General features: G+C 36.4%; 1 protein-coding gene across 7 annotated transcripts in view; it reads left to right on the plus strand.

Moving 5' to 3' along the window:
- Positions 1–26,580, plus strand: part of BBS9 (Bardet-Biedl syndrome 9) — a 422,348-nt gene that overhangs the window by 140,257 nt on the left and 255,511 nt on the right. For all 7 annotated transcript variants that reach the window (XR_011437925.1, XR_011437926.1, XM_001500959.7 and 4 more), the window contains one exon: positions 23,382–23,563. Coding sequence is in view for 5 of the 7 variants with exons in the window: in XM_001500959.7 (XP_001501009.2) it covers positions 23,382–23,563 (182 nt within the window). In the remaining 2 variants the exon portion in view is untranslated. The remainder of the gene's footprint in view (positions 1–23,381; positions 23,564–26,580) is intronic.

Genomic DNA, 26,580 nt, shown 5'->3' on the forward strand with positions numbered 1-26,580 from the left:
TAGCACTGCTGGGTAAGCCACACTGTGTAGGCATCCCACATAAAATAGAGGAAGACTGGCACAGATGTTAGCTCACCGACAATCTTCTTCAGGCAAAAAGAGGAAGATTGGCAGCAGATGTTAGCTCAGGGCCAATCTTCCATACAAAAAACAAAACAAAGTGAAAAAACTTCTTGAGTAATCGGGTACCATATAAATAGTTATCAAAGATAATTTCTCGGGGCCAGCCTGGTGGCGCAGTGGTTAAGTTCGCACCTTCTGCTTCTTGGTGGCCCAGGGTTCACCGGTTCGGATCCCGGGTGTGGACATGGCACTGCTTGGCATGCCATGCTGTGGTAGGTGTCCCACGTATGAAGTAGAGGAAGATGGGCACAGATGTTAGCTCAGGGCCAGTCTTCCTCAGCCAAAAGAGGAGGATTGGCAGCAGTTAGCTCAGGGCTAGTCTTCCTCAAAAAAAAAAAAAAAATTTCTCAATCCTCTACAGTTTTACCATAGTGAACCTTCTGAAATTTAATTGGATAGAAATTTTATTGTAGCCTTATGTTTTTTAGGAGAGATATTCTTGGTTCTCTTATTTGTTTGTAAATCTAGGCTTCGGATTGTTAATTTGAGAATAAATAGAAGAGATAGGAGAGACTAGAGCTTTAGAAGAACCTTAATCAGTTCAGTAATATGGTTCAGGAATATATTAAAAAGCCACGTTTTTACTATAGAGAATCATGATGGTTAAAGCAGAGGACTCTGGGCCATGTGCTCACTAGCTTAGTCACTAGCTCTTAGACCTTGGGCAAGGTATTTACTTTCTCTGTGCCTCAGACCCCCTTTCGTAAAATGGGGCTAATAATAGTACCTCCCACATGGGGTTGTTATGAGGATTGAATAAGTTGGTATTCAATATATTAATAATTCAATATAATAGTGCAATAGCACTATATATGTTTTAGCCGACTTTATTATGAGGTTTGTGCATCTGCTAATTTGCTCACTTTGGCACTTATTTTACTTAGAGACTCTGTAACTGTAGTTATTGAATTAAATTCCTTGCAGAATATAGTTGTCTCTAAATTATTTCTCTCTTAGAAGATTGGGCCCAAGATAGGAAAGCTAGCAAAGAGTTAGGCATTTCCTGGTAAATATTTTGTAATGGGTCACTTAGTTAGCAACAACATTTAGTGCCCATGTGTGCAGAGTTTTGTTTTAGCCTCCTCTATTTGCTGGATTGCATCAAGTTCAAACAGTTCGAATCAGAGGGATTTGGCAGTTGTGTTTATTAGAAGGATTTGATTCAGGAAGACAGCTAGTCATGGTCTTTAGGATCAAGGACTTGAGCTGGAGTCCACATGGAAGCTACGTTGAACTGGTGCAGTACAAAGGAACAAGTCATACGTTTCTTTTTCTACCTATTGAACCAGTACCATAACAAACCTGGAAAAAAAGTTTTTGGTTCGTGGTTTAAATAGCAGTCAGCAGTCTTTTATTGTTGTTGATACTGTTTTTCACTTAGAGAAAATTTGGAAGATGGTTATCTGTTTAGTGCTGCCAAATATATTGTTATTCTGCAGACCCTGCAGGCAGCAGCTGCAGCTGGTTTCCAAAGGACATGCAACCAATCTTGCTGTCATGCACCCAGCTTTAGTAGTGCTGGCTATATTTGGTCTTTCTACTTACAGCTGCATGCATACTAACTAACATTCTTAGTCACAGCTTTAAAATGGAAGGATGGGTACCGTAGTTTGATAGCTTTTATCTTCTCTTTCATCTATTCTTGGTTTTATTCTTAAGTTACTGTTATTATTCTTTGGCATTTCTGATCACAAATATACTTTCAATTTTGGTCTAATATGTCCATTTTTTTGGGTTCAGGGCAGTTATGTAAGTATATGATATACTGATATGATTTGCTTTGACTTGCCCTAATTAGGATTTACTTTATCCTTGAGCCAGCTGAGCCAGCTGAAATAAGATTGAGCTAATTTATGCCACTATTTTTTCTAGCAATGTTGCTCTGGAGCAGAACCACTTGAGCTAATGTTCTCTTCTAAAATGTACAAATGCTAATTTACATAGACAGAAAAATTATGCATACAAGTTGCATTTTAATCTTGTGGTAGTCAAAGTAGAGTATCATAAAAAGGCATAGTTTGCCTTTTTGACTTGATTTTCTGGTATGAAGCTTGAACTATTAAATAATCAAAATATAAAGCTGGAATGGGATGGGTATATTTACTCTATAGTTACAGTCATGTAGTTAATTTTGTACCATACCTGTGAAGCAAATAGTAGTAATTAATAATAATAATAATTTAATATTTTAGTATTTGTTAAGCCCTTACTTTGTATCAGGCACTGGACTAAACTCTTTGTGTTAAATAATTCACACAGACAACAATTTTTGAAGCAAGTACTAGTATAATTTTTTTATTTTACAGATAAGAGTTTACAGATGTTAGCACACTCTTCCAAGGTTACGTGATTTTGGAGCAGGGATCCATTTCCAGTTGCTTCTGACTTTAGAGTCTGAGCTCTTAGTGTCCTCTCTATTTTTATTACCTTCCATGTTATTAATTGGCATGCAGATTATGTAGATCAGGGTATTGGCAGCAAATAGAGGGCACACACAAATGGGGGTAAGTGAGAGAGTAATTGTGAACAGGGATAAGAGACAATAACAAGGGATGGTGAGGGTAGCAAAAGTGGGAACTATTATCATCCCGATGTATGAAGGGATGGGAGAAGGGATTGGTTACTGGATCCTGAAGAGTGTAGCTGTAGGTATAGGAGAGGGCTGTCTGACAGGAGCTGTTGCCTTAGGCTAAAGAACGCAACCAACTTTGGTGACCTAGCAGGGAGCTGAGGAAATAAATTCCTTGACCCCACTTTCCTCTCTCTCTCCAGTCTCTTGCCAGTGATTCTCATTGGCCAAACTCAACTGTAAGCCAGAGCAAAAGGGATCCTTTGATGTAGTGGTCAGCTTCTTCTGGCACAGAGCAGATTGGAAACAGATGGAAAGTTTGCAAGGCAAATGGAAGATATCCAGTTCAGAGATGCAGTACCAAGGAAATAGTTTCTCAATGTTAAAGCATCAGTGAAGCCAGGATTTTGTACTTCTGTCTTAAATCATTTGACCTGCTTCTTTTTAATTTTGTCTTATTAATTATAGATTTCAGAAACAGCATGGGTTGGTAGGGAGAATGTAGATTAAGGTTATTTTCTTGCAGTTGCCAGGGTTACCTTTAGGATTTTGAATAAATAGACTTTGGATATGCTTCTCCTTGTTTTTTTCTTCTTTTAAATATGAATAACAATATCAATACTATTTCTGTTCTAGATAGACACAATAAGGGGTCATGAAATAGTAATGAACTTTGGACATTTAATAACATATAGATATATCTATATTTTTAGGTTTTTCTTTGGTCTTCCTTCCTAAATCTTCAAGCTTCTATCTGAGATCATTTTCCCTCTGCCTAAAAAATACCCTTTACTCTTTCTTTCACTATGGGTTTCCTGGTAAATATATCTTTCAATTTTTTCTTTGACTGAAGAGATTCTTTATGTTCACTTTTGAAGGATATTTTTGCTGGGTATAGAATTCTTGATTACTTGCTTTCAGCACTTTGAAAATGTCAGTCCGTTGGTCATCTGGCTTCTATAGTTACTATTGAGAAGTTAGCTTTGTTATCCTATTACTTCTTTGAAGATAGTCTGTCCTTTATAGCTGCTTTTAAGGTTTTTCTTACTTTGATTTGCAGCAATTTTACTACAGTAAGCTTAAGATTAGGAATTTATTCACAAGTTGCTTCTTGCCACAGCACTTATTTCAAGAGGACCCAAAAGATTGTGGTGCTAATTAACTGTTATTTTTAAAAAATAAAATTGATAAAGGAAACCAGTAGATAATGAGGGTTGATGTAGTTAACAGGTTCCTCTTTTTACCTATTCCTTCTAAACATTGTTTCCTTTTCCCCCCAGCTTTATTGAGGTATAATTGACAAATAAAATTCTGTATATTTAATGTGTACAGTGTGATGGTTTGGTATACATATACATTGTGAAATGATTACCACAATCAAACTTATTAACACATCATTTGCTTCACAGATTTGCCATTTGTGTGTGTGTGTGTGTGTTAACATTCCTTCTTAACAGAAGAATGAGGGTAGTGCAGGAAGTCAGGAAAGGTCAAAGAGACTCTAACAAGATTCTCCATTTCTCTTATCTAATGCCAGGCAAGTAGAAGAAGAGAAAGAAAGGATAGACTTTTTTCCCCCCTTTATCTAGAACAGCAGGAAAGAAGATAGAAGAGAGGCAGTTAATTGTTGGGGATCTTATTGCTTATTACTGTATGGTATAGACTTTGTAGCATTTTTTTTTGTCTTTGTCACTTCGTGATGAAATAATGCGTTTTGAAGGGACAAATGCTTTTTAATGAAAAGCATTATATCAATTCAGAACGATTATAAAAGTGAAGGATCTTGAATGGTAGAAGATTGTTTATTGTAAAAGCTAAGTTATTTTATCCCATGAATGTCAGTGTATAGTGAAGGCCATTGTGCTACTAAAACATTTTCCCTTCCATACACCAAATTCATTTTATATTAGTATCAATGAAGACTGCCATAGTCAATGCTGTTACCCAGGACAAGAAAATATAGGAAAAAGGAAAACAAGGAATTTTATGATTTAAAATTTGTGTCTTTTTAAAACCACTAAACTGTATTGGAGTAAAAATGATGAGATGCTTTTCTTTTGATAGTAATCTGAAAAAGTTTGTGTACTAAATCCTGTAATCCAGATATTTGAGTTATTGGATTGATATTGCATGATGGAAAGTATCTGAAGCATTTTGATTTCTTGAAAGGTTGTGTTGTGAAAAATTTGTTTTGTAAGAGTAGACGTACAAAAAGCATATGCCATTATTATTACCTAGAATCCAATAAAAGATAGCTTTTGCAAATTATTACCACATGTGTGTAGGAGTTGCTTTCACAGTTAAGTTATTTTCGATACCAGAGTAATTTGTTTCATATTTTAAGCATTGAAATGCCCCTTCAAATTTGGTATGCCTGTGACTCTAGCATGATATATAATAGAAGTAGCACAAAATAAAATATTTCAGCATGCAATTGAAATAGCAAATTATATGGGCAATCTATTGAAGAAATAATGATATTTGCAGGGACATTGTATGAGTGCAGTATCTGTGCAGAGTCTTTCCAAAAAGCTGCTAAGTTCAAGACTTATGTCTTTAAACTACATAATTAAAAAGAACAAGACAACATAAAGCTATTTGATTGAGTGAGAAGCAATTCATTGGTGATCATGATATAGTATAATTTTCAGCTTTCAACTTGTAACCTATATTTGCTTTTAAAATATCACTTAACTGTGTACATGCAGTAACAAAATTAGGATTTTTTTTCTTCTTGCGGTCTGAGTTTATTAGATTTTAAATGATGGCAAAATTCTGAAGTCATTTGAATCCTAAGGGCGTTTACAGTCTGTAGTAATAGTCGTAGCAGAAGTAATTAGCAACCACAAAGAAGGCCATTCTCATTTCCCACTTAGAAGGGCACGTGCTTTGTTTGGTCTATTACTATTGATGGCTTATCATAGGCCAACTAGGATTTTAAAAACCTTCCTTAGTAGTACTGAAATGTGTTTACAAAATTGGCTGTCCAGTTTAGAAGTATCGTCTCCTTATGTCTTGCATTTTTGGGGTGTATTTGTTACTAATGATTCCTGACTTGTAGAGGCTGATAGACATTGAGAAATATTTTGCTTTTGCAACTTAAAGATGTTACTAACTTAGACTGAGTTCCAATTGATTTAGATGATTTGTTTATTGTTAATTGTGATTGCAAATAAGTAATTTCTGTGGGCCTACAAAAAGACAGATTTGTGCTGTAATGAAACCATTTGATGCTGTTCAAATTATACTGTATTTTGTTGCAATATTGTAACTTTATACTCTACCACAATGAAGTTGTAAAACAAACCAATTGCTAGATATTGTTAGCAGGTCTGCATAATGGCCTAAATCAGTGAATGAAGAAAAAGTCAAAAGCTAGGTGGTAATGAGGTACACGTGTTCATTGGCGTATACATATGTAGGAGGGGTAGGAATTGAAGATGTACAAGTGAATAAATGTCATCTTCTGACTGGTAAAAGAATGGCAGGATGTTGTTGGTTGGTTGGTCTCACCAGCTCAGGCAGCTGGCTGACTATATGCCTCACAAAGGCCACATTGACCCTGAAGACCACAAGGACCACATGCCGCATCCAACATGGAATCAAGTTAGGAAGGATTGGAGTTGGAGGATGAAGCTTATCACAGTGCCCTCTGCTCTCCTTAGAGAAGAAAGAAAGGTCAGAATGAAGGGAGAAGCTCCCCAAAGGGAATTGTGAAAGCAAATTTAGAGGTTGCGCTGTCAAGATTAGCCTAAACTTTCAGGCAGGTGTAAAAGTAGGTAAGAAAATAGACATCAGTGAGTTTCTGAAATTCTTTGTTTTAACTGGATTGTGCTAAAGGATTATTATTGCTAAGGTGTCTAATCATAAGATTTGCTTATTCACTAAAGGTATGAAGTTTGGTAGTGTGAGTTTATAGAGCTATAGGAAAACACTGTTGTCACAATTCTGAACTTAGGAATTGTCCTTCCCTCCTGAATTTTGTGCCATATTGATTCTCCATCTCAATCAGTTGACAGTCTCCCTAAATTATGGTGGCAGTTTTCAAGAGATGAATAGATCTCTCCTTGGTATTTTGAAAATGCAACCCCAAATCACTAGTTTATGAGAGATGTTTTGAAAATAGACTTTATACTTCTTGTGTCCTTAATCCTGACGTAGTTTCTATGGGGGAAATCAGAATGCTCCATCTCCGACCTAGGGCTGTTTAGGAGACAAAAACCACATACATATGGGAAAAAATAAAGCATTTTTAAAGCAACATAAAAGTAAGCATTATGTTAGTTGATATAGATTGTATATAAGTATCAGTTGCCTTTTGGCACAGTGGAAAGAATATGCACTTTGGAATCAGAGAGAGCTTGGTCCATTTACTAGTTATGACACCTTGAGCTAACCTTGTCACTTCTCTGAACCTAAATTTCCTTATCTGCAAAAGGAAGGTGACAATAATGAGGGCTTAGAGTTGTGATTCTTGATTTTGGTGACATTAGAATCACTGGAGCAGGGAGTCTTTAAATAACACTCTTGGGGCCAGCCTGGTGGCAAAGTGGTTAAGTTCATGTGCTCTGCTTTGGTGGCCCAGGGTTCGTGGGTTTGGATCCCAGGTGCAGACCTGTGCACCACTCATCAAGTCATGCTGTGGTGGCATCCCACATACAAAACAGGAAGATTGGCACAGATGTTATCTCAGGGACCATCTTCCTCAAACAAAAAGAGGAAGATTGGCAACAGATGTTAGCTCAGGGCCAGTCTTCCTCACCAAAAAAAACCAAAACTCTGGTCTAGACCCCAGAAGGCCCACATAGAGGGGACTTTTTAGAAGATCCCCAGGTGACTCTAATGTACTGTTAGAATTGAAGATCACTAACCTACGCTAAGTTAATGGTGAATGAATCCAAGAATTTAAAGGATTTAAAATCATAATGGAGTTGAACTAGAAAGGCATTAGATCATCTGGTTTAACTGCTTCCTTTTGCAAATGAGGAAACTCAGAAGCAAGTAAGTAGTTTGATTCAGTGACTTTTTATAAAGAAGCATGAAGTAGGGAAAGAATTATAGTCATTATTTGGAATGTGGTGGTGAGGATAATTGTAGTGATATGGAAAGAAATGGGAAAGTTGGAAAAGGGACCAGGTTTATGAGAAATAAAAGTTTAGTTTTCAGTATGTTGAATTTGAGATGACTGAGGTACACGGATGGAAATGAATCTGTGCAAAAGTCCCTTGGAAAGTGGAAAGCTGTACTTGAAGGTGAGGGCTCATAGCACTCAAGATCTGGCATTGTCTGGTCCATTTGCATTTATAGACTCATCCCTCACTCCCCATAGGCTCCTCACACACCTGTCTTGTTTACTGCACGATGTGTTAGAAAGCTACCTTGATTTTTCTCCTGAAAAATAGCGATATGTTAACATTTTAGTGGCTTAAAAATAGTGGCCATTATTTTTTCTCACTGACATTCTTCTATTCAGTAGAATGTTAATCTAAGTAGTAAGAAATGAACTTTCCCGCATGGGGCATATTAAAAGCTATTTTAATTTTAAGAGAAAAGTAATGTGGCCCAGAAACATCTGCATTTTTTCTGAATTAACTCTTAGGCCAAAAAAGGTTTCTTGCCAGTCTTTAGCCATACTGCACTTGTAGTTACATGTGACATCTAAACCTCTGCCCGTGCTGCTTCTCCCCCAAAATACCTTTTCTCTGTCCGTCTCTTTTTGTTTAAATTCTGCTTGTTTTTCCAATCCTGCATGAAGCCTTTCTTGGTTTCACCAGATTAGCATTTTATAGTGTCCTTTTCAATGTTACTAATGTAAAGTGAGGTAGCTACTAAGTTATGTTACTTAGCACATAGTGTCTTGTGTTGTCTAGAATGGGATATAGCGCCTGTCTTCCTTGGTGACTGGAGATGAGCCACACCTCTGTAGCTTTTTATGACATGTAATACAGTGTTATTTTAAAAGTGTTATAACACAGTATCAGGTAGCTGCACAGTGAGTGCTTATTGAATGAGTAATGGGAAGGGCATGATGCATAAATCTGTCAAATACCACGTAGAAATTGAAGGAAATCTGTTTCTCCTTTGAGATCTTCCAGTGGCTTTGTATTGCTTGTGGAGTAAGTTCTACAATTCTTTGCAAGATATTGAAAGCCTTTGCATACCTTTAATTTTCGTCACCAACCGCTTTTCCATCTGAATCCTCCTGGGGAGAAATAGACTTTCTGGCTGATAGAGACAGGTGCATCTTAATACTTATGCTCCTGCTCTTCCGCTTTTCTGGAGTGACCTCCTCCGCCTTAACACCTGTGCAAATCCTGCCTTTCCTTCTAGGTTCAGTTTGAGTCTTACTTTACCTGCTTATTTTTTCTCCATAGCACCTATCATCTTTGAACTTACTGTACATTTTTTTCTTTTGTTCATTGTTTTTTTCTCTCCTTACTAGAATGTAAACTCCTAGAAGACAGAGATTTTTGTGTAATTTCTTCACTGATACTCTCACATTGAGAACTGTGTCTGGCACATCTTTGATACTCAAAAGATATTTGTCAAATGAATGGTTCTGGCCTTAGTAAAACACTTTTCCTGAATGTCCTATTCTCTGTGCTGTGTGTCTGTGTGTGTGTCCTTCATGGAGAACGCTTCGCTGGAATGCTCTGCTCCTTCTCTTATCCAATTCCTGCTTGTGTTCTCTCCTCTAGGGAAGCATTCTTTCCCCTCACTATCTGATCTTGATATTCTTTCCCTTTGTTTCCATTGGCTTCCTTGCTTACGTCCATCATCCATCAGAGCACGCCTCTTTACATTCTTGTTTTTATTTACATATCTGTATCGCTCACTGTACTTTAAGTTCTTTGAGGGAAGTGACCAGTGTAACCTGCCTATCTATCTTTAACATTTAGGAATGATGCCTGAATACAGTAGGTGCTAAATAAATATATATTTTTCAATAATGAAATGAAGTTAGAATTGAGTCAAATCCTTAAAAGCATATTTTGCTTCCCCACTGCAAAATAGGCACTTCTAGAAGTTACGTCATTTTTTTTTTTCTGGTTAGCAATTTACTTGTTTGGTCTGTGAACTTAATTAGTCAGATTTAGTACTCTTGTGTTGATTTTCTAGTAAGTCTAATAAGAGTTAGTTTTGAAAGAACAGGCTAACCTCTGAGTTCTTGACGCTTAGAAATTTCTTTACCACAAAAGGTATTTTGTTTGGTCTCCCCACTACAACCTCTGTAACTTCTGCAGTTTGCTGTGACAACTTCTTTTTGCAGTGTGCTTGCTGCTTTGATATCTCTGGAAGCTGGCCTTGGCTCTCCCGTTTTATTTGTCCTTTCCTTGGGCATTCTAATTACCATGTCTCTCCCATTAAATAATCCAGCCCTTGATTATCGAGGCTAATTGCGGATAGCAATAATAACTGAAAACCATTTACACAAACCTCAAATTGCACCTCACAAAATTGTTTTCAATTTTCCATTCTTGGAAAGTCCACATGGAATGGCGGGCAAAAAACTACCTCGCTGTGAATCAGGAAGGTCAGATTCTACGCTTGATTCTTCCTGGCTCCCAGACTTTTGTGTTCAGTATGAGCTATGTATGTCAAAATGCATTGATAGGAAGCTTTGCCTGAAAGATGGTCATGCAGGGAAGGACGAACAAGGCATAATTATTTTAGAAAATTGCAAAAGTAACTCCTCAACACATACACGCTAAAAATATGCAGGTGGTTTGCTTAATGCCTGACTTAATTCCGGTAAGGGCTTAGTACTTTAACAAATTATAGCACGGAATCATGTCCTCTTTCATGCCTCAAGGAAGGACTCCAACATGTAGTTTATTTATGGAAAGATTCATTGCCTTGAACTTCTACTTTAGAAAACTTTCTTCTTTTCCTTGGGAGAGAATATATTTGCATACTGGCTTTCTTGGCGTTTATACATTCAAGGCTCAGTGCCAGGTTTGAGCTATCACCTGCATACTCTATCTTCTCACTGCTTTTGGCATTGCCTTATTATTAGATGAATAGAAGTAATAAGGAAAGGATATTAAATAACTGTAAATAAAGTTTCGTGTGTTCTGGATTGATCTCAGGGGTTCCATTTGCAGTATTATGGGCAATTACAGAAATCTTCTACGTTTACTTGTCAGTCTGTAATTATTGATTGGTGTATAGAATGTTGTAGTGTTTTTGTATTTGTTTATAAATAAGTATTATAGATAAAGATGAATTTAGAGTGAATTCTTATGGAAAATTTCGTGTAGATGGAGTCATTGTGGCTGGCATCAAGGGATACAGATTCAGTGTCACATAATGCCCTGAGGGAGTTTACAGCCTGGTCAAAGGTGACAAACATGAAAATATTTTAAAAAATGCTAAATCACTTTGTAGATGCTCTTATAGAAGTATTATTTAGTGGGTAGAGTGAGGTGGTCTATTTTTTTTTGAAGATAATGAGATTCACTGTGGAAAGGATAATTTTAAAAAGTGGAGTGGGTATTTGCAGGGTGATTGTGTCAGTTAGCTTTGCTGTGTAACAAACCATCTCAAAATTTAGTATCTTAAAACAACAACTATTTACTTAGGTCATGATTCTGTGTGTTGTCAGTTTTGGGCTGGGCTTAGCTGGATGATTCTTCTGCTCTGTGCTTGTGTTCTTTGTATGCTTGTGTGTTGGTTTCCTGGGTCTACTGTAACAAATTACAACCAGCTTGGTACCTTAAAACAGCAGAAATTTATTCTCTCACAGTTCTGGAGGACAGAAGTCCAAAATCAAGGTGTGAACAGGACTGGTTCCCTCTGGAGGCTCTGAGGGGGAATCTATTCCATGCCTCTCTCCCAGCTTCTGGTAGTTTCTGGCACTCCTTGGTGTTTCTTGGTTTGAAGACTCATCCCGCCAGTGTCTCTCTGCCTCTCTCTTTCCCTGGCCTTCTCCTCTGGGATTCTCTGTGTCTTCTCCATTTTTTGTCCCTTATAAAGGGTGCACCTAATTGAATTTACAGCCCACCCTAATCCAGGATGATCTCTTCATTCTCTTAGCCAAAGCAAGACATAAGTCCAGTCCAGATTCAAGGGTTGGAGGAATAGACTCAACCCTTGATGAGAGGAGCTATAAAGTCACATTGCAAGAACTGTGGATATAGAGGGAGAAAATTTTGGCCATCTTTGCAGTCTGCCACACTGACAAAGAGAAATAGGAAGGATGGAGGAGAAGGTTAAATGGAGGTGGGAGTTGGAGAGAGAATATTTACAGCATAAATATAGAGCTAAAATGTTAGGCAGGCCTCAGGTCATGTCAGGGTAGATTTTATACATCATCTCTGTAGGTAGTGTGTTGGTGGTGACATTCCATGTGTATTTCTGTATGTGTGTATACATTTAATTTGCGTTTTTTATCTCCCTGCCCCCACTTTTTGTATTATGGAAAAGTTCAAATATATGCAAAGTAAGTGGATAGCATGATAAGCTCCCTTGTACCCAGTGCTCAGTTTCAGCACTTGTCAATGTTCTGGCATGCTTGCTTTTTCTACACCTCCAACTATCCTATTTTTTCTTCCTTTTTTAAGGTAAAGTTACATTGGAAGGCAGAAACCTTCACTGTACAGGTTTGACAAATTGATATACTTGTGTAACTCATAGCTCTCTCAAGTTATAGATCATTTTCATCACCAGAAATTTTCCTTGTGCCCCTTTCCAGTTAACAAGCCCCTTCTCCCCTGCTTCCAGGTAGGCACTCTGGTATTTTGTTAATAATAGATTTGTGTTACCTATTCTAGAACTTCATATAAAGGGAATCACACAGTATGTGCTTTTGATATTTGCATTATTTTGTTCAGCATAATAATTTTCAACATTCGTTTTTGTTGTGCCATGTGACAGTGGTTATTTTTTATGGCTTAATAGTGTTCTATTCAATGAATATCCCATAATTTGTTTATCCCTTCTCCTGTATAAGTCTTTTTGTGGACATATGTTTTCATTTATCTTAGATAAATAACTGGGAGTAAAATTGCTGGGTCAAGGGTTGGTATATGTTTAATCTTACGAGAAACTGCCAAATCTTTGTGCAAAGTACTTAAGCCATTTTATATTCCCATCAGCCATATAATGAGAGTTCTGGTTGCTTCACATCCTCTCCAACATTTAGTGCTGTCAATCTTTGTTTATTTATTATTTTATTGAGGTTATATTGCTTTATAACATTGTGTAAATTTCAAGTATACATTATTATATTTCAGTTTCTGTGTAGGCTGCATTGTGTTCACCATTAGTCTTCTTTTCGTCTGTAACAATACATATGTGCTCCTTTGTCCCTTTGCCTTCCCCCAACCCCCTTGCTCTCTGGTAGTCACCAATCTGTTCTCCTTATCTATGTATTTGTTTGTTTATTTGTCTTCTACATATGAGTGAAATCATATGGTATTTGTCTTTCTCTGTCTGACTTATTTCACTTAGCATAATACCCTCACAGTCCATCCATGTTGTTGCAAATGGCACGATTTTGTCTTTTTTATGGCTGAGTAGTATTCCATTGTGTTTATATACACCACATCTTCTTTATCCATTCATCTGTTGATGGGCACTTGGGTTGCTTCTATGTCTTGGCTATTGTGAATAATGCTGCCATGAACATAGGGGTGCATATATCTTTTTGAATTGTTGATTTCATATTCTTTGGATAAATACCTAGTAGTGGAATAGCTGGCATATATGGTATTTCTATTTTTAATTTTTTGAGGAATCTCCATACTGTTTTCCATAGTAGATGCATCAGTTTGCACTCCCACCAGCCAGGTATGAGGGTTCCCTTCTCTCTACATCCTCTCCAACACTTATTTCCTGTCTTGTTAATTATAGCCATTCTAATGGATATGAGGTCATAGCTCATTGTAGTTTTGATTTGCATTTCTCTGATAATTAGCCATATTGAACATCTTTTCATGTGCCTATTGGCCATCTGTATAACTTCTTTGGAAAAATGTCTGTTCATATCCTTTGCTCCTTTTTTTGATTGGGTGGTTCATTTTTTTGTTGTTGAGTTATATGAGTTTTTAATGAGTTTTTAATATATTTTAGAGATTAACCCCTTGTTGGATATATGATTTGCAAATATTTTCTCCCAGTTTGTGGGTTGTCTTTTCGTTTTTTTGATAGTTTCCTTTGCTGTGCAGAAGCTTTTTAGTCTGATGTAGTCCCATTTGTTTACTTTTTCTTTTCTTTCCCTTGCCTGAATAGACATGGTATTCGAAAAGATACTGCTAAGACCGATGTCAAAGAGCATACTACCTATGTTATCTGTTAGGAGTTTTATGATTTCAGGTCTTACATTCAAGTCTTTAATCTATTTTGGGTTAATTTTTGTGTATGATGTAAGATGGTGGTCTGCTTTCACTCTTTTGCATGTGGCTGTCCAGTTTTCCCAACACCATTTATTGAAGAGACTTTCCTTTCTCCATTGTATGTTCTTGGCTCCTTTGTGTAACATTAGCTGTCCATACATGTGTGGTGCTGTCAATCTTTAACTTAGACATTCTAATTTATATGTGGTGGTGGCTAATTGTGAGTTTAATTTGCATTACCTTGATGACTAATAAAGTTGAGCGTTTTTTTCTTGGCTTATTAGCCATTTTTGTACTTTACTCTGTGAAATGTCTTTTCAAGTCTTTTGCCCAGTTAAAAACTTGTTTTGGTTTTCTTGTCATCTGTTCTAGTAGTTCTTTATATGCAGAGGACACAAATCTTTTGTCAGAATTTTGTTTTGTATATATTTTCTCCCAGTTTTTGGCTTGCCTACTCATTTTCTTAACGGTGTCTTTTGATGAGAAGTTTTGAAGTATGAAGAAGTCTAATTTATTATTTTTCTTTTATTATTATTGCTTTCCACATCCTAAGAAATCTCTCTATCCTAGGTCATGAAGATATTGTCTTAAGCTTTCTTCAAAAAGCTTTATAGATTTAGCTCTTGTATTTAGGTGAACTCTCCTTTTCAAACTATTTTTTGTGTATGCCATGTTTATTTTTTTCCATATGGATATCCAATTGTTCCGACACCATTTGTTAAAAAGACTTTCTTTTCCCCCTGAATTGCTTTGGCATCTTTGTTGAAAATCAATTGACTGTCAGAATGTGGGTTTGTCTCTGGAGCCTCTCTTCTGTTCCATTGATCTGTTTATCCTCGTGCCAATAGCACACTGTCTTGATTACTGTAGATTTATAGTGTGTCTTGAAGTCAGTTTATGAAAGCTCTCATCTCTAGTCTTCTTTTTTTAAGATTGTTTTGCCATTCTATGTTTTTTTACATTTCCATAGAAATGTGAAAATCAGCTTATTAGTTTCTAAAAAAAAAGGAAAGCCTTCCGGGAGTTTCATTTGGATTGTGTTGCATTTATAGATGATTTTGGTGAGAGCCACCTTTTTAAACAACATTGAGTCTTTTTTCTTTCTTTTTTTAAGATTGGCACCTGAGCTAACATCTGTTGCCAATCTTCTTTTTTTTTCCTTCTTCTTCTTCTCCCCAAAGTCCCCCAGTACATTGTTGTATATTTTAGGTGTACATCCTTCTGGTTGTGCTATGTGGGATGCTGCCTCAGCATGGCCTGACGAGTGGTGCAACTTCCGCACCCAGGGTCGGAACCGGTGAAACCCCGGGCCGCTGAAGTGGAGCATGCAAACTCAATCACTTGGCCATGGGGCTGGCCCCAACATTGAGTCTTTTAGGATACGTTTTTTTAAAGCATGTTTCTGCTCATGTCAATCACTAGCTCAGAAGTCTTCACTGGTTCCACAATTACATAGAGTAAAGCCTAAGATCTTTAGATAGCTTTGTTACCAATAGTCTCTTTTCTCTTTTTTTTAATCTACTGCGTTTTGTATCTAGGCTTCTTGTTCTTTCTCAAACAGAGTCTAAGCTTTTCTCCCTTCGTGCTTTTATTCTCTCATGTCCTCCACACCTACCCTCAGATAAAAAAGGCTCACATATTAGATATTTATGTTATAATATAATAAATTATAAATCAACCGTAAGAAGATTTTAAAAAATAAATTATCCTGGAGACGACTTACTTAAAATTTATACAACTTTATATTTGGAGTACCAAAAAAGTAAACAAAACAAAGCAAAAACCACCAAACAAACAAAAAAGGGAAAAACTAAACCCTAATAACAATCATAAGAAAATAGGACTCCACTTTTAAATAGAAAGGTGAAGGTAGCTTGAACGAAGGGTTGAGGAGACAAGAGCAAAATACACATTGATCATGAGAACCAGGTAAGAGGCACTTTCAATCCAGGACACATATGCACACTGGGCCGCAAAGAGCAATGGCGTGATGGTCCATTGTATACAGTCATGAACTGTATTTTCCTGCTGCTGCTTGGAGGTTCAAACATACAGGTATTGGAAAAAAACTGAGTATGAACCAACTTCAAAGTTCTATTGACATCATTTCCGTGCTTAATTATCACATATGCATTAATTCAGTTTCGGAAACAATCTTTGAAGAACAAACTGTATTTCAGTGTCCAGCTTAAGCTTTTGCTTCCACTGTTCAAATTTCCGTGATCCGTCTGGCTAGAAATGACATTCCTACTCCTGAATATGAAAGTACTTTATGCTTATCTTACGGAACTTTTGTCATCTACCCCATGTTTCACTTATCAAGGTGCATGTCTTATTCTTTTTGGGGGCTACAATCTCTTTGAGCTAGTTTCTGATTTTAATTTATCTGTGAATGCTTTGTAGCACTTCAGATGGCATCCTGCATATAATTGGTGTTTGAAAATATTTGATGAATGAATGAATGAGTGAATGACGTGTGAATGAAATATAGTCGAGACATCAGAGGTAAATAGTACATTAAAAAGAGACTAGAACAAAATTGTGCATCCCTGCTTTTTGTTTTCTGATTCAGGGTTAGTTTGGTAAAGGCACTAAAGAATCCAAAGCTGGTTTAACCATAAGAGCAATTCTAATTTGAGGTATTTCCAACATGAAAGTTACTTATCTTTTGTTTAAGACATACTAGTCTTCACAAGAACTAACAGAAAGCCACATCCCTGTTAGATTCTCTAGATGCTTGTTAATCTACTTGATAACTCAGATAATTTTAACAATTGATAACTCTCATCAAAAGAGATTTAAAATATTTTCTAAATGTATAGAGTTGGAACCTACTGACAATAGCAACTTCTAAATGGCTATGAAATATGCCTTTACTACTGAATTCCAAACAGGTATGTCAGGTAATTTTATATCAACATGGGGAAATGGCCATAATCATTTTGTATTTCACTTTGTAGATTAAAGGCAAATATCATTCACATGACGTTTTATGTAGTATTGGTCTCTTCCTTTTCTCTTTTATTTTACATATTTGATTCTTGAATACTTAGGCATTGTGCTTAGAATAATACTGGGAAAAAAAAACCCTTCTGTAGTTTATTTAAAGTACAATTCAGTTAAATGTAAACTGATTCTGTTCCTTAGCATTTTATATTTTCTAAATATAGTCTAGTCTAAAAAAATCATTTTGTATGAAGAGTCATTTACTGCCTTCTGAGGGCAGCTGTGGGGTAGTAGGAAGTTTCAGATCTGAAGCCAGAAAGCCTGCAGCTTTCTGCAGCTCTGCTTATTATCTCCTGGTAACCATAATCTATTATTTTCTCTTCTCTAGGTTTCATTCTTTTTTTTGGTAAAGTGGAGGCAGTACCTTTTCTTCTTCTTTTTTTTGGTGAGGAACATTGGCCCTGAGCTAACATCTATTGCCACTCTTCCACTTTTTGCTTGAGGAAGCTTCGCCCTCAACTAAAATGCGTGCCAGTCTTCCTCTGCTTTGTATGTGGGACACTGCCACAGTGTGGCTTGATGAGTGATTTGTAGGTCTGTGCCTGGGATCTGAACCTGTGAACCGCAGGCCGCCAAAGCAGAGTGTGAGAACTTAACCACTATGCCACCAGGTTTGCCCCAAGGCAGTGCTTTTTCCTCATAAGGTTATTGAGGAGAGGATTAAATGAGATGTGATAATACCTCCTAAATGTTTTGATCTATCCCCTTCTCTCCATTCCCATCATCCTTTTCTGGCCCACCACCTTCCCTCACCTGGACTTACTGTGTTAACCACTCCCCCCTAGAGTGGTCTAATCTCTCTCTGAACTTTTTTTGTTCCAGCTACTCTGGGTTTCTTTATTTCACTGAATGGTTCATATACCTCCTTGTCTTGGAGATACAAAAGGCTGCAGGAGGGACAGGTTTGAGTTGGAGAGGAGCCAAAATCAGGAATTCAGTTGTAGCATCGTTCAGTTTTAGATGTCTGTTGACTTTCCAAGTGGAGATATCAAGTAGGCTGCTGGATGTACATGGCTGTACTTTGGGAGAGAGGTCTGTCTGGAGCTGTAAACATGGGAGCTGACACAAAAGAGGGACTTAAAGTCCTGAGACTGAATGAGTGCACCAAGGCCAAAGTCCTCTGCCTTGAGTCGATCCATTTTTTTAAAAAAATTTCTGAGGATCTACTTGTAGATCAGGATCCAGCTTCTGTGTCCTATGTCCTGTGAAGCTTGTTCTGCTGTCTTGTGCACGGTCACTGTACTCTCTTCCTACTGTGCTATAGCATCTGCCATTTTATATTGCAATTGCTATTTGTTTTTGAAAAAACAAGCTTCCCTTTACAACTAGACCACAGTTTTTTATGGGGCAAGTACCACATCTTATTTGCCTTTGAAGTGTTGTATAGCAGATGCTCAGTAAACATGTTTTAAGTGAATGATGATGAAGTGACTCAAAATATGTTCAGGGGACCAAGTCCAGCCTCTTGGAGCTGAGAAGGGGCTGCCCGCACGGATTCTGCCTGCTGTGCTTAAAGGGAAGTGCCTTTATATCATGTGCTTCTTACTGAGGCAGAATAAAAGTTGGCTGCAATAAATAGTATTTAAGTTTTTAAGATTTCTTTGATGTCTTTATATACTAATAAAACCCAGACTTTGACAACTTTCTAACTTAAAATATTTCTATTTTGCATAAAATATGGCTGGATAAGAGATCATTAGATTCAGTGCATGTTCTTTTCATATGTTTTTAAAATTATTATTTGTTTGTTCTATTGTATTAGCAAATAAAAGAAACTATTCCTTTTCTATCTCTTGTGAGCTGTATTTCAAATACTTTCAAGTTGCACATTTTGTAGATTGGCCTTATCAGAAAAAGAAAACTAGATGAAAGTTTTAATTCCACGGATCATTTAACCTCTAATTGCTGATTCAAATTTAGTCTTTGGGGATGGAAAATGGAATATATTTTTTTCTTAAAAAAAGAAAATAATTTTCTTTTTTTGTTTTGTTTTTTTTTTTGGAGGAAGATTAGCCCTCAGCTAACTACTGCCAGTCCTCCTCTTTTTGCTGAGGAAGCCTGGCTCTGAGCTAACATCTGTGCCCATCTTCCTCTAGTTTATACGTGGGACGCCTACCACAGCATGGCTGCCAAGCAGTGCCATGTCCGCACCCGGGATCCGAACCAGCGAACCCCGGGCCGCCGAGAAGCGGAACGTGCGAACTTAACCGCTGCGCCACCGGGCCGGCCCCGAAAATAATTTTCTTTTTAATCTTATTTTGTAACTATAAAACATAAAAATAGCTCATAATCTCACTAACCAGAGATAGTAACCATTCTATTAGCATTTAGGTAATTTTTTTCCTAATTTGTGTTTCATATACCTATATTCTTATAAAATTAGAATACAATGTATATGCCATATTGTATTTTGTTTTTACACTAAATATTTCTTTTTCTGCTTTTTTTTTGATAGCATATGTTTTGTAAGATGATTTTTAATGGCTCCTAAACATTCTATTATGGATGTGTCATGATTTAAAAAAATATTTCCCCTTTTTCTTATCATTTGGTTTGTTTCTAAATTACCTTAATAACTGTGGAAGTAGATTACTGTGTAAAAGGCAATGAGCATTTTTAAGGCTTTTGACATATACATTTCTAAAATGTTATCTAAAAGAATTTTTAACAAATTTGCATTTCCGTTGAAAGTGTATGATAGTTTCTATTTCCATGTACCTTCTCTGACAGCAAGACTGATTGTTAAATACAATTTTTGCTAGTTTGAGATATTAAATAATCAAATACAGCTTTTTAAAAATAGTTTTAAAAACATATTTCTTTGATTTTGAAATTTTTTTCATCTGTTTATGACTATATGAGAATTGTACCTTTGACCTTTTCCTTTTGGGATATAATCTTATTTTCATTGATTTTTAAGAGTTCTTTACATATTAGATGAAACATATAAAATTCTTTTTACAGGTAAAAAACAATTGAATATCCACGACTTCACATGGTTCAGCTTAAATTATGTATTTTATGTTGGTTGCCAATATTTTCCCAGTTTGTTTGTCTTTTGTTCTTTTTACCATGTTGTTTTTTAAAGCATATAACAAGTTTAAAACGTTTTTTGTGGTTTAATGTAGAGATCCTTTCCTTTGTAGTTTCTCTGTTGCTTTCTTGCAGCAAAAGTTCTTTCTATCCCACGGGCAGATAAATATTTTTACAGTTTCATATTTTTAAATTTAACATTTAAAACCCATCTGGAATTTTGTTTGAATGTATTGTTAAGGCAGGGATATGTTTACTGAGTGATGAAACAATTACTTTCAGATTCCTGAGCAAATTCTATTGTTTAATTTCGTGCCCCATTTCTAAAATCACAAAATTGTTATGTGTCCTAGGAATATAATGTCTTTGACCTTGATTCTTCATGAAATACATTATTCTGGTGCCTTGGCTTATCTGATATGCTTTAAGGACCAGTAATAATCTAGAGACCTTAATTTTGACAATGCTAATTCTACTTTAAAGATGTAAGTAATAGAGTACGTAATACTTGGTTTACTTGATGCCTTCTTCCAGCATAAAATTCTGTCATTCACAGAATTTACGCATCAACTCACATGGACAATATTGTTAAATAATGTTTTTTAAGGAAAAGATTTAAAAAAAATCTTGATTGTGATTTTCTTTTCCTCTTTATACTTAAATTGGGCTTAACTTTAGGAACAATATGTATATATTTAAAAAATTTTCCTTTGGATTAAGATACCAAGTGATGACATTTCTTATTTACTAAGCAGTGCTATAGGTCTGAGTCAAAGTGCCTGTCCCATCATAGTTGTTTTAGATAGAAATTCCACTGATGTATTCTTGATGTGTTAGAGCTTGTCTTAGTGTTCCTTTGGTTTTATTCCATGTTATTCCAGGTTTTATTGCATGTATTTATGCAATGTTAAATGAATTTATCTATAGTCTACATTTCTGTTATTTGATCTAAATTATATGCCATGGCTCTGATGCTATTGACAATAAAAAGTAAATTACTTAAAGTTTGTAATTTATTGTCAAGACATTCTGGTGACATTTGGTAAGTGCTTTCAGTGCTGAAGACCCTGGCTCCTCCCTTTTATGTTTGGCCACCTCAAGCACCAATAAAGAATTTTTTTTTGAAAGTCTGAAGAAATATATGTATATACGACTACTCAAACTCTTCCTCTCTGAACTCAGAAACTTAATAGGTTCAGATAAATTTTAGATAAATCCCTTGTGTCTAAATTGTTGCTATTTGCTCTCTAAAATGGTAGAATGAAACTGATTCAATAATAAGCCATACAACTCAAAGACCAAATAAATTTGGATAGTGAGGGATACTTGTAGTGGGTCATGTTAGGTTTCCTATATTATAGGCCACTCAAAGGGTGAAGATGAAATGGAAATACCCTTCTGGACTCAAAGAACCAATGATCGCTACATTCTCTGAGAAGCCAGCCAAACATCTGCCCTTTAGCGTCCTAGAGTTTCCTGGAGACTCACTGGGTTCCCAGACCTTGGTGGGGCTGGATGGAATGGGGAACAGATTACAGTCACAACTCAGAGGGAACAGAGATTTACCCTCTTGGAAACGGTCTTGTCAGAGCTGGAAGTTAGGATTTCCATGGCCACTAGGTGGCTTCGCTTCCCTGCAAAAAAAGAGTCAAGCCCAGAGGTACTATGGGGTCACTTTTCACACTTTATTTTAGGAAAATAATTATATTTTGGGAGTATTTATTTTCTGAGCTAGATTGACAGAACCTATTCATAAAACTTAAAGACCTTTGAGATCATCTAATCTCATCTTCTCATTTTAGAGAGAAAGAACATTTAGGAAGACTTCCCTAAGACTTCTCTATATAGGGGCAGAGTCAGAGCTAGAACGCGAGTTCCCTGACTCCTGGTCTAGATCTTTAGCTGTTGAATCAGTGATATCAATCTATGTTTATTTCTCTGAAGCCACACCGCAGGATTATGGGGTAGTGACTGTGCCTAAGCCCTGGAGAAAGTTTGTCTAGGAATGTTGTGTTGAAGGCAGGTGGTAAAGTGGATCCTGGTGGCTACCTTATGGGAAGGATTGAGCAATGGTACTATCTACTGTCAACCAAGTTGGGCTTTTCGATTAATGAGGTGACCACTTGCCATGACCCAAAATTGGGGAGTTTTAAAAATTCTTATTCATTCTGAATAAGGCCTTGACCCTTATATGCCCTATCTCTTTTTCTTCAGATAAATAGCACTATTTTTTTCAAGGTCTTTTCTCTCTCAAATTTTCTGTTATTTTTGATTAATATTTAATCTTTAGAACAGGGTTGGAATCCCTACCCCCTGCTTTTTTTTTTTAAATCAAAGGCTACTAGGAAACATAAATTTATTATGTATCAGCTCAAAATGACTTCTGACAATGTTGAATTTTTTTCTTCTGGGCAAGCTGAGGAGGAAGCAAATAGTGTTCATCTTTACTTTTTATAGCAACTTCAGTAAAACTTACAACTTTTATTTTTAAAAATGGTATGCTACAATTATCTATAATATATATTATGGCTAGTTTCTACAGTAAAACAGAGAGAAGGAAGAGAGAAGGAAGAGTGAAAGGATGGAGTGGAAAAGACATAATCAGGATGAATGATGGAGAAAGAGCTACTTAATGAGAAAATGGAAAACTTCTATTGAAGAGTGAAGGGAAAGAGTAAACAGACCAGAAAACTACTTGAGTAGGATTGTGTGTGAAGGAAGCCATCCATGGTGGGTGGACCTGGGGAAAGAGGGCAGACGTGAATCCCAAAGTTAGGGAGAAGGAAAAGGAAAAGCGTAGGGTGCGCATTTCTCTTCATGGCCTCCCAGGGCTTCCTCTACGAACCTTCATTGCCATTGCCCCGGATTGTCCTATCTTTGCTCCTGTGCCTCAACCCTGGTCTTCACCAGGCAGCAGCCCAGCTCTCCATCCACTGTAGCTCCACAGTGTTGTTCACATGCTTATTATGACTCTGCCAAGTGGTGGCTGGAGTGAAGATTAAATGCTACTGTGCTTGAAAAGCTCCTAGAGCAGGATTTGCCATGTGGTTAGGTCCCCCAAAGTGGCAGCTATTGTCACAGTTGTTAAGCTTTTTCCCTCCTGTAATGAATTATAACATTGGGAGTACTTCTATAAATATAAATCATGTTTGAAACATTTGAACTGAGTCTTTGATATAAAACTTTAGAAATAGCTAAACCATATAGCCGTTTTCTTAATGGTATGTTGAAGATGAATTAAATAAAAAATGTAGTTGGTCAAGTCAAAATCCACTTCAAATTTTAATTGCCTCATTCTCTCTTCCTTATTGTAGGGATTTAAAGGGAGTGATAGTCACTCTGAGTGATGATGGTCACTTGCAGTGTTCATACCTGGGAACAGACCCTTCTTTGTTCCAAGCTCCAAAAGTTGAATCTAGAGAACTAAACTATGACGAACTTGATATAGAATTGAAAGAACTGCAGAAAATCATCAAAGATGTTAACAAATCACAAGGTATCTCATGTGCAGCTTTTTATTGTTTGATTTTAGTATTCATTGTAAAATTCATATCGTTTTGTTTATGGATAATGTTTTGTACCTGTTAGTTAACCACCCCCCAGGCTGAAAGTCATATTTGTAAAAACAGTGTTGCTCCTTAGTACACTGTCTTTGTCCTTAATTTGCATTTTATAGCTTCTGAGAAATATGACCTATTTAAGATAATGCTTTTGTTTCAGGGATAGTGCTATTAGTTTTTTTCTTTAAACTCCAAGAAAGGAATAAGTACTTCTTTGGCTAGTGGTTTCAGGCCTTGAGAAGAGCATTAAATTGTAGAATGGTCATTTATGAACTTGTAATAGCCCTGAAAAAATTTTAGTTGCTTCTTTTAAAAGAAACCAAAACAGTGCATGAGTTACCACTTTGTTGCTAAAAATGTAGTCATTTGCAGCTTAGCGATGTAATTTATGTTTGTAGTTAATTAGCCGTCCAAATGGAGTGTAGCCTGCGGTATGCTGATTTCTAATGACTCAGAGGCTGATGATTTTTCAGTTCCTGAGTTTTGAATAACTCAATATTATCTTACTTTGGGATTCACAAGGGTATAATTTTATTGTAAATTAAAAGGAGAAACAAAACACCAATCCTGCAGTTTGAGTTGGACATGTGAAAAGCATTACTTTACATTCCCTTCTCAGGGTCAGGTAAAAGTATTTTTTTAATGAGAAAAAATATGGACTATTTTCACATAAAAGAAATGTTAAAACAAGTAGGAATAATAAAAGAAGCAGAGCATCAAAAGCCAACCAAAACAGCAGAGCCAATCTTACTCCTGCTCCAATCACTTTATTAGATTTATGTAGTTTTGAGTCTATGTTACCAAGACAGATTCAGAGGAATTTAGATAATATATTTTAAAAATATGAATATTAAAATAAAATCATTATGCTTTGGCGTCACACATTCTCTTAGAAAGTTTTGAAAGTAAACCAGTGAAACTTAGGGTTTTTTTAAGTACCTCCATTACTTAAAAACCTATTTGTTGTCAATACCCCCCTGTCAAGTGGAGAATGGTTAACACTAGATGTGTCATATCGCAATATACAATTTTCCATTTTTGATGCTAGTGTTTTGGGGATTCATTTAATTATGTGTCATTTTGTCATTTAAAAATGTAATTGGGAAACAGTTCATTAAATAACCTTAATGTGGCTTTTCACTCCAAATTTTGTGTCTTTCCCAAGACACACACGCACACACACACACGCAAGATTTCTGCTTTTCCCAAAAAACAATGCGCTGGTTATATCTTGATTAATACTTCATTGTCTAAAACATTTCTGAGAAAAATCCCTTAGAGCTAAAAGTTATTTTTTGGTGGCCATGGTGATGCCCTTGGGTGAGAAGAGTTAGGCTGCTTTACTTGTCATTACCTTGATCCTTCTGTGTATCTTGAAACAACTGCTAATTAAGCTAGGGATGTACCCACAGATTGGGGTGCAAAGTTCATTATTTATATAACCTCAAATTTTAGCTTATGTCTGAAGTTCCCTGCCCCTTCTATGCCACCATCATTTGGTTTTATCCTAAAAAAGAAACAAAGAGAAACTTTTAAGAAAGATAGACTTTTAAAATACTCCATTACTAGATATGAAAAAAAATTTAGTATTCTCTACCCTTATAAAATCGTGATGTATTTGTTTATTAAAATACCTGTAATTATATAAAAGCACCAAATCATTTTTCATTACAGAAAATTATGAGAAGTTAAAACTCTGAACTTTTTGATGACCTCTATTCATTTAAATGCCACTTATTTTAGTACAGAGACTTTAACTTGCAAAAAAAGTTCACAGTCTTGTGGGTTATGTTCAGTACTTAAAGCTTTTTTTATTCCTTCAAAGCAAGTGTTGCAGCAAAATTTAAAGCCAATTTAAAGAGTACATTTCGTTGTACACATGGTGTATATTATCTACTGTAATAAAAGTGTTTTTGAAGCTGATTTTATGTGTGTAAGTTACATGAGGAATGTATGTTCTAAGCATGAAATTATAGTAATAATTTCTGTATGGCTCATGGATTTTGAGGCTTTTCATACTCAATTCATTAGTGTGAATCCTGCATAGCATTTCTGTTACCAGTAGTCAACAAGATCTGTCAGTAGGCACTTTCAAAGACAGAGTTTCCTTATGATTTAGACAGTTGATCATGTTCTCTACTTGGAGTGGGTGTGAAGGAGTGGGTATGATGTTGAGATAGATTCCCACACGGTGGGTCTTCAGGAGAGAAAGGCGAGCACTAAGACGTGGGCATATAAATGATAGTCTGCACCTCATTTGAAATATGTCTAGGATAACTAAATTGACTGTACCATTGAGTATGAGAAACATTTGTACTTGGTGACCTTGTGGGGAGGTGTGTTGTTGAGGGTTATGTCTGGCTGCATATAACAGAATACCCAAATAAGGTGGCTTAAACAAGGCCGAAGTTCATTTCTTTCTCATGGAAAAGAAGTCCAGCAATGGGCAGTCCAGAGTTGGTCTGGCAGTTCCATTGTCATCAGGGACTCCAATTCCTTCTCTCTCAAGGCCATCTATTGGTCCAGGATGGCTTCTGGAACTCCTGCCTTCACATCTGCAGCTGAGTCAGCCTCCTTAAGGATCTTTCCTGGAAGCCACACCCTAAGCAGCTTCTGCTCATATCTCACTGGCCACTCTAAGCTGCAAAAGAGACTGGGAAATTTTGTGTTTTAGCTGAGCACTTTGTTGCTTAGAATAAAATTGGGCTTCTTTAAGTAAATAAGAACTGAAGAATGGTTATTGGGTGGGCAATGAGCAGTGTTTTGTATTCTCACTAAGTTTTGGAAATTCCTTTTCTAAATAGTGCAGTATTGGTGGGCATGCCTGATGGCAATTGTAGGCAGTTCTTCTCTTTGTGAGACAGCTGATTCATGTGGCAACGTCCAAGTGCTTTCTGTATTTTCAGTTAGCCATCCTCAGTGTGTGTGCGATGTTTCCTCTCAGGGTCACAGG

Source organism: Equus caballus, chromosome 4 (genome assembly GCF_041296265.1).
Source record: "Equus caballus isolate H_3958 breed thoroughbred chromosome 4, TB-T2T, whole genome shotgun sequence".
NCBI lineage: Eukaryota > Metazoa > Chordata > Mammalia > Perissodactyla > Equidae > Equus > Equus caballus.